We start from the raw sequence: 13,771 nt of genomic DNA on the forward strand, positions 1-13,771 counted from the left end.
TCTGTATGGTCTCTCATAATGTACAATTCCCTTCCAATCCCCCATATACACATCATCACCTTATTGCGAGTCAACCCAGGTTTTGCCACAGTCCGTAAAGCCTAACCGACCTTTGACCAGAAATTTTTATTTTTCGTTCATTGTTGTCGTACGTGGTCGACTTTTCATCCCCAGTTATCATTAAAAACGGTTCGGTTTCATTACGTCTTAATAAAGAATCGCAAATGAGTTCACGGTTCATTAAGTTATTTTCAGTGAGCCCGTGTGGCATCCAAATATCCAGCTACCCACCTTTCTTTTTAAATGGGTAAAAACTGTTTCAATTTTGTGGTCAATTCTCAGTTCTGCAACATTATCGTAACAACGGATATGTCGGTCTTACTCGACATTTTCAAAAATGCCATCCACTTTATCCGTAACAAGACGACTAGAGCGAGGTGCGTCATTGACATCAAAATTCCCATACTGAAAAAGCATAAGCCAATTTATGCTACTCTTATTGACACTGCATTAGGTCCAAAAACGACACATTTTTTGCGGTATGCGCCGTATTTTCTCGTTTTTTATAATAAAACTTTAAAATATTTCTATTTTGTTTGACAGACAGAAAGAAAAATAAATGGCAAATAGCTAAAAACAACATGTTACTTTTCCATATATATTATAACTAGCTTTTGCCCGCGGCTCCGCCCGCGTTATAAAGTTTTTCAGGCTAAAGTTTTCCGTTATAAAAGTAGTAGTTTCCCGGGAGCCTCTCAAACTGTCTCCATACCAAATTTCATCTTAATACGTTGGGTAGTTTTTGAGTTTAACACGTTCAGGCAGACAGATGCAGCGGGGGACTTTGTTTTATAATATATTTTTTAGAACTTTTTAAGAGAAATAATCCCGTCATACATCATTGTTGCATAACTTTAATAGTTTACGCAGCGCACGCAACGGAAGCTCTCAAAACTAATAATTTTTCCCCGTTTTTGCAACATGTTTCATTACTGCTCCGCTCCGATTGGTCATAGCGTGATGATATATAGCCTATAGCACTCCAGGAACAAAGGGCTATCCAACACAAAAAGATTTTTTCAGTTCAAACACGGTAGTTCCTGAGATTAGCCATTACTGCTCCGCTCCTATTAGTCATAGCGTGATGATATATAGCCTATAGCACTCCAGGAACAAAATGCTATCCAACACAAAAATATTTTTTCAGTTCGATCTGATAGTTCCTGAGATTAGCCATTACTGCTCCGCTCCTATTGGTCATAGCGTGATGATATATACCCCATAGTACTCCACGAACAAAGAACTATCCAACACAAAAATATTTTTTCAGTTTGAACCGGTAGTTCCTGAGATTAGCCATTACTGCTCCGCTCCTATTGATCATAGCGTGATGATATATAGCCTATAGCACTACACTAATAAAGAGCTATCCAACACAAAAATAATTTTTCAGTTCGAACCGGTAGTTCCTGAGATTAGTCATTACTGCTCCGCTCCTATTGGTCATAGCGTGATGATATATAGCCTATAGCACTACACTAATAAAGAGCTATCCAACACAAAAAGATTTTTTCAGTTCGAACCGGTAGTTCCTGAGATTAGTCATTACTGCTCCGCTCCTATTGGTGATAGCGTGATGATATATAGCCTATAGCACTCCACGAACAAAGGGCTATCCAACACAAAAAGAATTTTTCAGTTTGGACCGGTAGTTCCTGAGATTAGCCATTACTGCCCCGCTCCTATTGGGTATAGCGTGATGATATATAGCCTATAGCACTCCACGAACAAAGGGCTATCCAACGCAAAAATAATTTTTCAATTTGGACTGGTAGTTCCTGAGATTAGCGCGTTCAAACAAACAAACAAACAAACAAACTCTTCAGCTTTATATAATAGTATAGATTCTCTTTGATGTTACTAATTTTTCCATATATATTATAATTCTCCTTGTATAGTGCCACAAACTTATTTGGCCCGGTGGCCGAAAGAGGAACTAACGACGTCATTTTGAAATGTCAATCAGCCTGCCATTCGCTGACATAACTGCCATTAGTTGTTTGCTTCATGTATTTATTTTCCGTTTAGTTATTATAGCTAGCTTTACAAAGTGATGCGAGAAATGTGATATTAAAAGTTTTGAATTTTAAGAAGGAAAAAAATCGTCTTTTTACTACGATAATACCATTCGAAAAATTTTATGAACGCGTAGTTGCCGCCATAAGTTAGTGTTGCAAGCTTTTGAAAATAAATTCCACATAAACACTATTTCCCATGTGCTACTAGAATGGATGTAAGTATAAAAAATCAAATTCTGAATGCCTTCTTTGATTGCAGAAGCCTTAAATAAGATAATAGTGAATGAATAGTAGGGATGCATACTTAGACGAGCTTTTCATCAATAATTTATCCAGTGGCAGTGAAAGCGAATGTAGTGAATCTGATGATGAAGTGCCTAATGAATCAAATAATCCCGGTGGCTTAGAAATAGCTGGAGTATTTCAGTTAGAGAACACTCGCCATACATAAGACGATCATAATTATTGTGTTAAAATATAAATATTTTCGAGGAATATGTTTTTTTTATTTATTTAATTAATTTTTACCTACGTTCTTTCAAATCGCCACGTGTTTAATGTCAAGTCCAGGTACACAGGTAGTGTGTGCATAATTTCATATATTTAACCAATTTTAAAAAAGGAAATCGATTTGGCACCTTCTTATGTATTTTATTATAGGAACTGGAATATATTTACATAATATAATAGTTTGTTATGGCTGCCAAACAAATATACTAGTCTTTATAAGTATGTACGTATATTTATATATATATAAATATACGTACATACGTACGTACATATATAAACATATACGACAAACGTATATAAACGTATATATATATATATATATATATATATACGTTTGTCCGCGCATTTCTCTGAAACTATTAACCAGAATAGAAAATCGATTTAGTAGTTTTCAAAATTTCGACCATAATATTTTTGTTCATCGACTTGCTTATCCACTTTATGGTAAATTTATTTTTACTGGCGACATCAAATGCGATGACAGTGGCTGTCTCGCTGGGCCAGATATAAATACTCAGAACCCTCAGAACAAGAACAAGCATAGAAGGAATCTAAATTACCCTCATATACTTATCCTATTTTTTCAAATAGGCCAAAACAGTTGAAAAGAACACGACAAATATTATGTTGCTAAGGTCGGCTTGCGTACACTTTAAAATAATCAAATGGTTACCTTTGGTCATCTTTATGATGCCGAATTAAAAAGCAAATAAAATGTCAAATTTTCCAACTTGCCTATCTCAAAACAATGTCACAAACGCACCCACACAATTTAGTTATGTTATACTTCAGCGCGTGCTTTTCAAAAGTGGCTACATGTTGTGTAATATTTTTGTTGTTAATTTTAATACATACACAGTGCTGTTTAAGTAAAATATAGCCCTAGGAACAAGCAATTGCCTGCGTTATTGTGGGGTGTAAATCTCATTCTTCTCGTAAAGAAAATGAAACTGAAATCATCAGCTTCCATCGGTGAGTAAACAAAAAACCTAATATATTTGCTTAAACCCTGTACATAAGTGCAAAAAGTGTTATTAATTATACTTTATTATGCTGTAGTCATATTATAATCTGCTGTTGGCCATTCGATCAAGTCATTATTAAGTATTTTTCATTTTTACCAATTTACGTAGTCGTGTTCAATAGTGTTGTGCTGCATTTCCTGTCGATAACATAAATGTTAGTATATTGTAGTTTACTATTTTGCATAAATTGCCTTTTACTTTCAATATACGGTGGTGTAGTGGTAAAAGCCACTTGGAAACCGTGCGCGAAGGCTGGGGTCGAGGAAACTATCTGATTTTCATAGTGTGTTTCATACAATGTGTTTCATTGCAGATTCCCCACAGATGATGCTATGAGGCAAAAATGGATCGTTTCCATAGCTCGTCCCAATTGGCATTGAAAAAAACAGCACCGTGTTTTCTCTAAGCATTTCGACAAAATTTTATTAACATTGAAATAAGTTATCAAACATATTTGACATGAATGATACCGCTGTGTTTTAATTTTACTGTCCCATTTTAGTATCTTCTGTCAAATCACACCTCTTGGATATCTTTTAATCGTTAAGAAAGTCAGAAAAGAACAGAAGGCGTACTGGCTTTCTCCTAGACGAAATTCTGGCCGATTTCTTGTTTGTTACTTACAGCGGTTTCCATTCCTTCCGAAATTTGTAACATTTTCTTAATTTAATAATCTAAATGCTAAACTATTTTTGTGTGAATGACGTTTCGGAAGGCATGGAAACTGCTGTAAATAGCAAATGAAAATTGGATAAAATTTAGCTCGAAGGAACCCGGTAGTTCTATAGTTTATTGTAATTTAACAGCTTCTTAACGGGTGTTTTTATATACCCAGACCTCATTTGGTACTTGAATACCAAATTTGGGTTTTGATATCTTTTTTTTAACCTTTATCTAAAATAGCATTCTTCAACGGTTTGTAGTTGACTGGCCGAAAAGTGTTTATTTTAGCAGGTCTGTGAATTTACCATAGCCGATAGACGAAGCATCTATCGATATCGATAAGATGTCAGAAGGGATCGCAACACAATTAAATTTCTTACTGTCAAAGACAGAGTACACTCAAATGTCATAGTGTTACTTCTATGCTTGTCATTGTTCTGAGTCAGAACCGGCTATGGTAAATTCACAGACCTGCTAAAATAAACACTTTTCGGTCAGTCAACTACAAACCGTTGCAAAATGCTATTTTAGATAAAGGTTAAAAAAAGATATCAAAACCAAAATTTGGTATTCAAGTACCAAATGAGGTCTGAGTATATAAAAGCACTCGTTAAGAAGCTGTTAAATTACAATAAACTATAGAACTACCGGCTTTCTTTGAGCTAAATTTTATCCAATTTTCATTTGCTATTTACAGCAGTTTCCATGCCTTCCCAAACGTTATTCACACAAAAATGGTTTAGCATTTAGATTACGAATTAATGTTTGAAATGTTAGCAAATGTTAGAAATTTCGGAAGGAATGGAAACCGCTGTAAGTAACAAACAAGAAATCGGCCAGAATTTCGCCTTCTGTTCTTTTCTGACTTTCTTAACGATTAAAAGATACCCAAGAGGTGTGATTTGACAGAAGCTACTAAAATGGGACAGTAAAATAAAAACACAGCGGTATCATTCATGTCACATATGTTTGATAACTTATTTCAATGTTAATAAAACTTTGTCGAAATGCTAAGAGCAAACACGGTGCTGTTTTTTTCAATGCCAATTGGGACCAGCTATGGAAACGATCCATTTCTACCTCATAGCATCATCTGTGGGGAATCTGCAATGCAAACACATTGTATGAAACACACTATGAAAATCAGATAGTTTCCTCGACCCCAGCCTTCGCGCACAGATTCCAAGTGACTTTTACCACTACACCACCGTATATTGAAAGTAAAAGGCAATTTATGCAAAATAGTAAAATACAATATACTAACATCTATGTTATCGACAGAATATGCAGCACAACACTATTGAACACGACTACATAAATTGGTAAAAATTAAAAATACATAATAATGACTGGATCGAATGGCCAACAGCAGATTATAATATGACTACAGCATAAAAAGTATAATTAATAACACTTTTTGCACTTATGTACAGGGTTTAAGCAAATATATTAGGTTTTTTGTTTACTCACCGATGGAAGCTGATGATTTTGTTCTGAGGTATTTATGCTTGTCATTGTTCTGAGCTCAGAACAAGAACAAGCATAGAAGGAATCTAAATTACCCTCATATACTTATCCTATTTTTTCAAATAGGCCAAAACCGTTGAAAAGAACGCGGCAAATATTATGTTGCTAAGGTCGGCTTGCGTACATTTTAAAATAATCAAATGGTTACCTTTGGTCCTCTTTATGATGCCGAATTAAAAAGCAAATAAAATGTCAAATGTTCCAACTTGCCAATCTCAAAAAAATGTCACAAATGCGCCCACACAATTTAGTTACGTTTTACTTCAGCGCGTGCTTTTCAAAAGTGACTACATGTTGTGTAAAGTTATTGTTGTTAATTTTAATAAATACACAGTGCTGTTTAAGTAAAATATAGCCCTAGGAACAAGCAATGGCCTGCGTTATTGTGGGGTGTAAATCTCATTCTTCTCGTAAAGAAAATGAAACTGAAATCATCAGCTTCCATGGGTGAGTAAACAAAAAACCTAATATATTTGCTTAAACCCTGTACATAAGTGCAAAAAGTGTTATTAATTATACTTTATTATGCTCTAGTCATACTATAATCTGCGGTTGGCCATTCGATCCAGTCATTATTAAGTATTTTTTATTTTTACCAATTTACGTAGTCGTGTTCAATAGTGTTGTGCTGCATATTCTTTCGATAACATAAATGTTGGTATATTGTAGTTTACTATTTTGCATAAATTGCCTTTTACTTTCAATATACGGTGGTGTAGTGGTAAAAGCCACTTGGAAACCGTGCGCGAAGGCTGGGGTCGAGGAAACTATCCGATTTTCATAGTGTGTTTCATACAATGTGTTTCATTGCAGATTCCCTACAGATGATGCTATGAGGCAAAAATGGATCGTTGCCATAGCTCGTCCCAATTGGCATTGGAAAAAACAGCACCGTGTTTGCTCTAAGCATTTCAACAAAGTTTTATTAATATTGAAATAAGTTATCAAACATATGTGACATGAATGATACCGCTGTGTTTTAATTTTACTGTCCCGTTTTAGTAGCTTCTGTCAAATCCCACCTCTTGGGTATCTTTTAATGCCTAAGAAAGTCAGAAAAGAACAGAAGGCGTACTGGCTTTCTCTTAGACGAAATTCCGGCCGATTTCTTGTTTGTTACTTACAGCGGTTTCCATTCCTTCCGAAATTTCTAACAGTTTCTTAATTTAATAATCTAAATGCTAAACCATTTTTGTGTTTAGTAAATGACGTTTCGGAAGGCATGGAAACTGCTGTAAATAGCAAATGAAAATTGGACAAAATTTAGCTCGAAGAACGCCGGTAGTTCTATAGTTTATTGTAATTTAACAGCTTTTTACCGAGTGCTTTTATATACCCAGACTTTTTTTTGGTACTTGAATACCAAATCAGGGTTTTGATATCTTTTTTTAACCTTTAACTAAAATAGCAATTTGCAACGGTTTGTTGTTGACTGACCGAAAAGTGTTTATTTTAGCAGGTCTGTGAATTTACCATAGCCGATAGACAAAGCATCTATCGATATCGATAAGATGTCAGAAGGGATCGCAACACAATTAAATTTCTTGCTGTCTAAGACACAGTACACTCATATGTCATAGTGTTACTTCTATGCTTGTCATTGTTCTGAGATAAATACTAATTTGTTACGTTTTTTCTAATTGTAACATTTTAATGCCATCAAAACCCGCCAGATACAAATAGCGAAACAGCCAAAGAGATTTTATTAAAAGTTTATAAATACTATATATATGCGAAAAGGCTTTCCTGTCGTATTATTTTCCAGGATAAAAAGTATCCTATGTCCTTCCCTCGGTCTCTACCTGTCTCCATACTAAATTACGTAGAAATCAGACCGCTAATTTTTGAGTTTATCATGTTCAAAAAGAAAGACGCTGTGGGGGAATGGCTCTGTATTATAATATGCAGACATGTGTAGATAATTTACCTACATAGTACGAACGTGTAAATAGAGTAGTAGTATGGAAGTGTTGAAGCAGAAAACGTTGATATGTGAGTTGACGCCTTATCGTTTCTATTAAATTAAGAATAGAATACTATTATCGGCACGAACAGCAATGAACAGATAAAAAGAAAATTCACGCGATTTTTTTTAAATCATTTTATGAAACACCACATATATTTTATGGACTCGATTTCAGTTTCGCCAGAACCACAAAACCGAAACTGAGAATTTAGCGCCGGATCTTGCCGAAAACGGAACTTCGGTCGGACACTATAGGACAGGGGTGGCCAACCAGTCGATCGTGGCAAGGCAAAAATATAAATACACGTAGAACAGACCGCGCAACATACCTAATCACTAACTGCTGCACGCATCGTCTTGTATCATTTTTTAATCAAAATAATAATAAATTGTGTACTGAACTATATTGTTTCATAAGATTTCAAGACGTATGTAGCTTGGTAGATCGCACAGAGTATCATCAGTGAAAAGTAGATCTTAGGTCTTACCAAGTTGGCCACCCCTGCTATAGGACATCGTACGACATGCACAGCGTACAAATAATTGAAAAAGTCTTGATCTCACCAAATGAGATCCTTGCATTAGGACACATAATGCGTCTGTTTAAAAAAATATATCGATAAACTTGAATTTCCAAATGATTTGGAATCTAATTCAAATATAAGGCCCTTACATAAATTATAAAATTGGCGTTTTAACGTACTGGCCACTTTGATTTGAAATATCTCCTCTTTGGTTAAAAATTCCAAATTCAAATTTATAAATGCATTTAATTGGCCCATTTTAGTTTCGAAAATATTATTTATTTGTTTTTTTTTAATTCATTTTTTCTTTTGCTTCTTACATATCGCACAATGAAAAATATAAAATAGCGCTATATTTATATGTATGAGTTCCACCGTGGCACCAGTACTGCAGAAACAGCTCGAAGGATTAACGTTGTGTAAGGTCGTGTAAGGTGTCGGAAAAGAAAGACGATACGTTTATGGTCCCCACGTTTTCGTTCTGGAGTTTCAGAGCAAGCCCCGAGGACGGCGGGAGAGTGGTTATCTGTTGAAGTAAGGTCCGGGGAGTACGGTGGATGTCGTAGACATTCCAACTGCAGTTTCTCTAGTTTAGCCGCCATCAGTTGTGCAGTATGTGGTTTACCTTGTCCTGAAGCAGCAGTGGCCTAGACCGATTGACCAATCTCGGTTGTTCGACAGCTAGTTCCTCCATCATAGTTTGCAGTTGCTGACAATATATAACTGCCGTAATCGTTTGACCAGATTTTAGAAAGCTGCTATGAACGACATCAGTACTAGTCCAACAAACACTCACAAGTAGTTTTTTTTTGAGTCAATTTTCGCTTGGGGCTGGATTTGGCTGGTCCTTCAGGATTCAGCCATTACGACGAGCATTTATGATTTTCATACAGGATCCACTTTTCATCACAAGTAATGATTCGATTTAAACTCCCTTCATTATTGTGTCGGTTGAGCAATGTAACGCAACATGCGACGTGTGGTTGCTGGTTTGATTCACTCAATTCATGAGGAATCACGGTGAAACTCATAAATATCAATTTAGCGTTATTTCATGTTTTTCATTGTGCAATATGAAGACACCAAAAAAAAACATGTATAAAAATAATACTTATTAACAAAAAATTAAACCGCCTTCAAAACCAAAAAATAATTTCACATGACAGGTATATACTGGATACCAATTTTAGAGTCGGTGCCTAATTAAAATTGCTACCGACCGACTACGACGTGAAGACTGAAGAATGAGCTCACTCGTCCCAACGATGACACAATTCCGTACGGCTTAAGTATGGGCGGGCACATCTAATGATTTAAATCTATAGTAGCGATTCATAGCACTACCGATACGACGCTAGCGTGATCTATTAAAAAATCAGATTAAAGTATTCCAATTTATTTTTCATTCAAACAATTTATCTGGATAAAAAGTAGCCTAAATATTAATCCAGGACATAGTCTACATGTATGCCAAATTACATCCAAATCCATTCAGCTGTTTCTGCGCTTACCTCTAACAAACATCCAAACATTCACACCAACTCTCTCATTTATAATATTAAAGTATAAAGAAATTATTTAAATGTATGTATGTATACATTAGAATTATTTACACTTATAAAACTATAATTAATCATTCATACATTCTAGCACGAGAAATTGTGACGAAAATTGTAATAGGTAATATAACATGGCGCTCGTGTTTCTCTGGATGATAGACAATAGTTGCATTAGTACTTATGTATTTAGTGTGATAGGCCTTGAAAATACCAGCGAGCATTACGGGACAACAAATAACAATAAGCAGTACTATCAACTATGTATTCTATTCATTTCCTTTATAATCAATACTACTGATATAGTTAAAGGTCCCTTTTTAGTGGGATCCGAATAGAAGCTATGCAGCAGGCATTTTTTTTCTGTGTACGTTCGATAGTCTATGCTTTATTTTATTTAACGAGAATGTCAACTATGCCGCAAGGATAATCTACCATAGACAACAACTACGTATACAAGCCACAACGTCGAAAATTATTAACTCCTGTCATTTTCTGTCAAGAAACTCGATTTACAGCAAATCCATGAGAATTTCATAGTATAATTGTACATGTTTATACTCAAGATTATATAAATTATGCCGAAGAATAAAGGAAAAGGTGGTAAAAACAGGAGGAGAGGGAAAAATGAAAACGAAACAGAAAAACGTGAGTTGGTCTTTAAGGAAGACGGCCAAGAATATGCCCAAGTAACAAAGATGCTCGGTAATGGCCGCTTGGAGGCCATGTGCTTTGATGGCATAAAACGTCTATGTCATATTCGTGGAAAATTACGAAAAAAGGTATGGATAAACCAAGGTGACATCATACTGATAGGCCTACGAGATTACCAAGACGCAAAAGCGGATGTCATTCTAAAATACACCCCTGATGAGGCGAGGAATCTGAAGACTTACGGCGAGTTCCCAGAGACTGTACGTATCAATGAGACAGTCGTGTACTCTGTCGACGGGCTGGACGAAGACATCGAGTTTGGTGACGAAGTCAGTTCAGAAGATGAAGCAGATAATGTAGATGCTTTATAAGATAAAAATGTTGCAAAAACATTAGCCCTATTTATAATATCTACAGTAAGTTTCTGTAAATTGTTTGGCTGTTATGAATAAATATGACCTTGATTTTATAAATTTAGTTTTCCATACATTTTAAACCATGTAATAGTATAAAGATTTTTGAAACACAAGTTCTCAATAAAGTTCAATGTCAATGTGTTAATAACACAATAGTCTGCATATTGTATACATATTCCTAAAGTTCACCATGATTAGTATTATTGCCCCCCATCTTCTAAATAGTTTCTCATATGCAGCTAAAGTTTTTTAAATCAAAATGATTTAAGGAATGTACATTAATTAAATACATCAACCACACCACATTTCTTTTATTGTATTTTGCTGAACCCTTTAAAATGTATTTACTTAAGTGACATGATATTTTATAATTTATCATTATTTAGCAGTGCAGAAAACAATATTGTCAGGGATAGGGCATTACTGCATATACATTACATATGATACATTATTTGCAATATAATCATCGAGTTATAGTTTTAAACTATTTCCTGGACTTTTTTTTATCACACATTTACCAATTCTTGCTATATGTATATCGTACTATCCCTGACAATATGTTGGATTATTGTTGTAGGTACCAGCAGCAAGTTGTGTTCTGGTTTGGTTCTAGGAGTATAATAATGACTGTTATATCATGAGACTTGGCATCTAAATGTTTCAGAGTGATGACCATATTGTAATGCCACTTGCTACACAATCCTCTGTGGTTGTGATGTGTGACGCAGTGTATAGATGTGATCAAGCCGGCAGATGGGAAAAAAGCAGTTTTGGTATATCATGTCCCTTAAACTACAATAAAAGTAAAATATCTATGATAATATAAAAAAAATCCACCGTTTTAAAAAGCTTTAATTTTTGTCATTGTTAAAAAAATTGTCTTGAGAGTTAAATGTGCCGATTTGATTGGAGTATGATAAATGGCAGTTAATTTATTACTATACTTAATAAAAAAACACTTATTAAAGTAAATAAGCTAAATATTTAACTTTGTGGCCCAATCAAAACACTTTTAAAACAAGTTATGTTTCGCAAATGGCACTGGCATTTTTATTTTGCTAATAAAATATGATTTAAATTTGTTTTATTTAAGAGACAAGGTGGAGGAAGTAATTAAATACATAATAAGCAATCGTTGTCCTCTTGGGTCATTTAAAATTTTTAAGGAGAATCTTTTCCTTTTTGAACTTTTTCCATGTTTTAGGAACTATTAAAACATAGATACAATAAAGGGTTGTCCATTTTCCTTATGTGTTGGGGCTTCTTATTTGCCACTAAACATAGTAAATATTTATTATTTGTGAATAACCTAATCACTGCACTTTGTCTTTTTGACTCCAAATTAATTTTCATCAGAAATAAAGCATTAAAACAGGTATTAAAACTGATAATATAATAACGTTTATTAATTTAAAGGATCACCATGCCACTTCGCCAAAATTAAGATCCCTGGTTTTGATTTTATAATCATTTATTTTTGGTCAAAATATTTGTTATATTCTCTTTATCAAATAATTAACACAATTAATAGTGCAATATAAGAGATTTGCATCACGCACATCATCGTAATAGGTACATTATTGTTTTGTCAAACCTAAAATCCATCTGAGTTAATTGTCTTTAGTCTTAAATGCATAATATGTATGTTAGCTATACCTAAGTATAAATAAATAGTAGTTAAAGTCACCATATTAATTTGCTTATATTTTATGCCTCGGTAGCGTAGTTTTATAGCGGTACGACTGCCGAGTGTAGGTCTCAGGTTCAATTCAGGTGAAGTATAAGTTCGTACATTCCCCTCTACAGTTTGAAGTCTAATCTAGACCCTATTGGAGGCGTAGGTACTTGGTGTGTGAAGTATGAGCACAGACACTGAGTATTACTCGAAGGGAGTGCAAACTTCTGACGTTTGAATACCGTCGAACAATTTCAAGAAAGTAAGTATATTATGCGAATTATCGATTCGAAAAACACTGAACTGCCAAGGATGTTCTGGAAGGAAAGTATGTCCCTTGTTATAACGATAAAGTCAATTGTTATCACATCATGAGACGGATACGAGCTCAGGGATGTAATGTAGTTTAACACCGTATTTGCGCCTTCCCCGCCCTTTTCCAGTATAAAAGGATTGAATGGGTGTTTGGAGTTTGTATAGTTACACACGTATACACTGTGAGGGAATAGTGTATACTTCCACATAGAAATTTAAAACCCTTAGATAAGATCGGTAAGTATCGCGGGGTAAGTTCGGACTTTGTTCTAATAACGCTTCTAATGCTAGTATGATAAGGTCCACAAAATCAAGTAAAAGTCTCAAAAATGTTAAGAAGAGCGAAATCCACCTTTTTTGTTTCAATGCACACAGCGCACCTGTTCTTGATCGTAGCATCAACTGTGATATATAGGGCGGGGCAAAAATAGATAGCGTAACCGCCTATGCACCTTAAACTAAAAAATAACCATAGATTCGTGATATTTTTTCGTTATACGGTGTTACCCCGCATCCGATCTTACCCGAACGCACCTTAATAAAATAATTCGAAAGTTTTTTGGAACCCAAATCGACCAATGACCTACTTGCCTAAAACTGTTACCAACTCTTATTTTAAGGTCAACAACAAAAAACTGATCCAATAACTCCGGACCCCGACACAAAAAAGCTTTAAAAAAAACGTAGTTATTTGTTCTTTTTGTGTCGCAGGATTGAAACCCGGAGCGTGGCGATGAAAATACGTCTTTAGTGGTCCCCTGATGCGACAATATTTAGGTCAAAATAGTATTTCTAATATATATATCTACTTAAAGGACGTAAACAAATTATTTTTGTTTACTTATTAAAGATTTTTGTGTCA

General features: G+C 34.7%; 1 protein-coding gene across 1 annotated transcript; it reads left to right on the plus strand.

The window, feature by feature from the left end:
- The first annotated feature begins 10,306 nt into the window (after positions 1-10,306).
- On the plus strand, positions 10,307-11,219 carry LOC115453704 (eukaryotic translation initiation factor 1A, X-chromosomal). Its single transcript, XM_030182425.2, has one exon. The coding sequence runs from the start codon at positions 10,428-10,430 to the stop codon at positions 10,872-10,874; it is 447 nt and encodes a 148-aa protein (XP_030038285.1). The 5' UTR covers positions 10,307-10,427; the 3' UTR covers positions 10,875-11,219.
- The last annotated feature ends 2,552 nt before the right edge of the window (positions 11,220-13,771 follow it).

This window comes from Manduca sexta, chromosome 17, assembly GCF_014839805.1.
Source record: "Manduca sexta isolate Smith_Timp_Sample1 chromosome 17, JHU_Msex_v1.0, whole genome shotgun sequence".
Lineage (NCBI taxonomy): Eukaryota > Metazoa > Arthropoda > Insecta > Lepidoptera > Sphingidae > Manduca > Manduca sexta.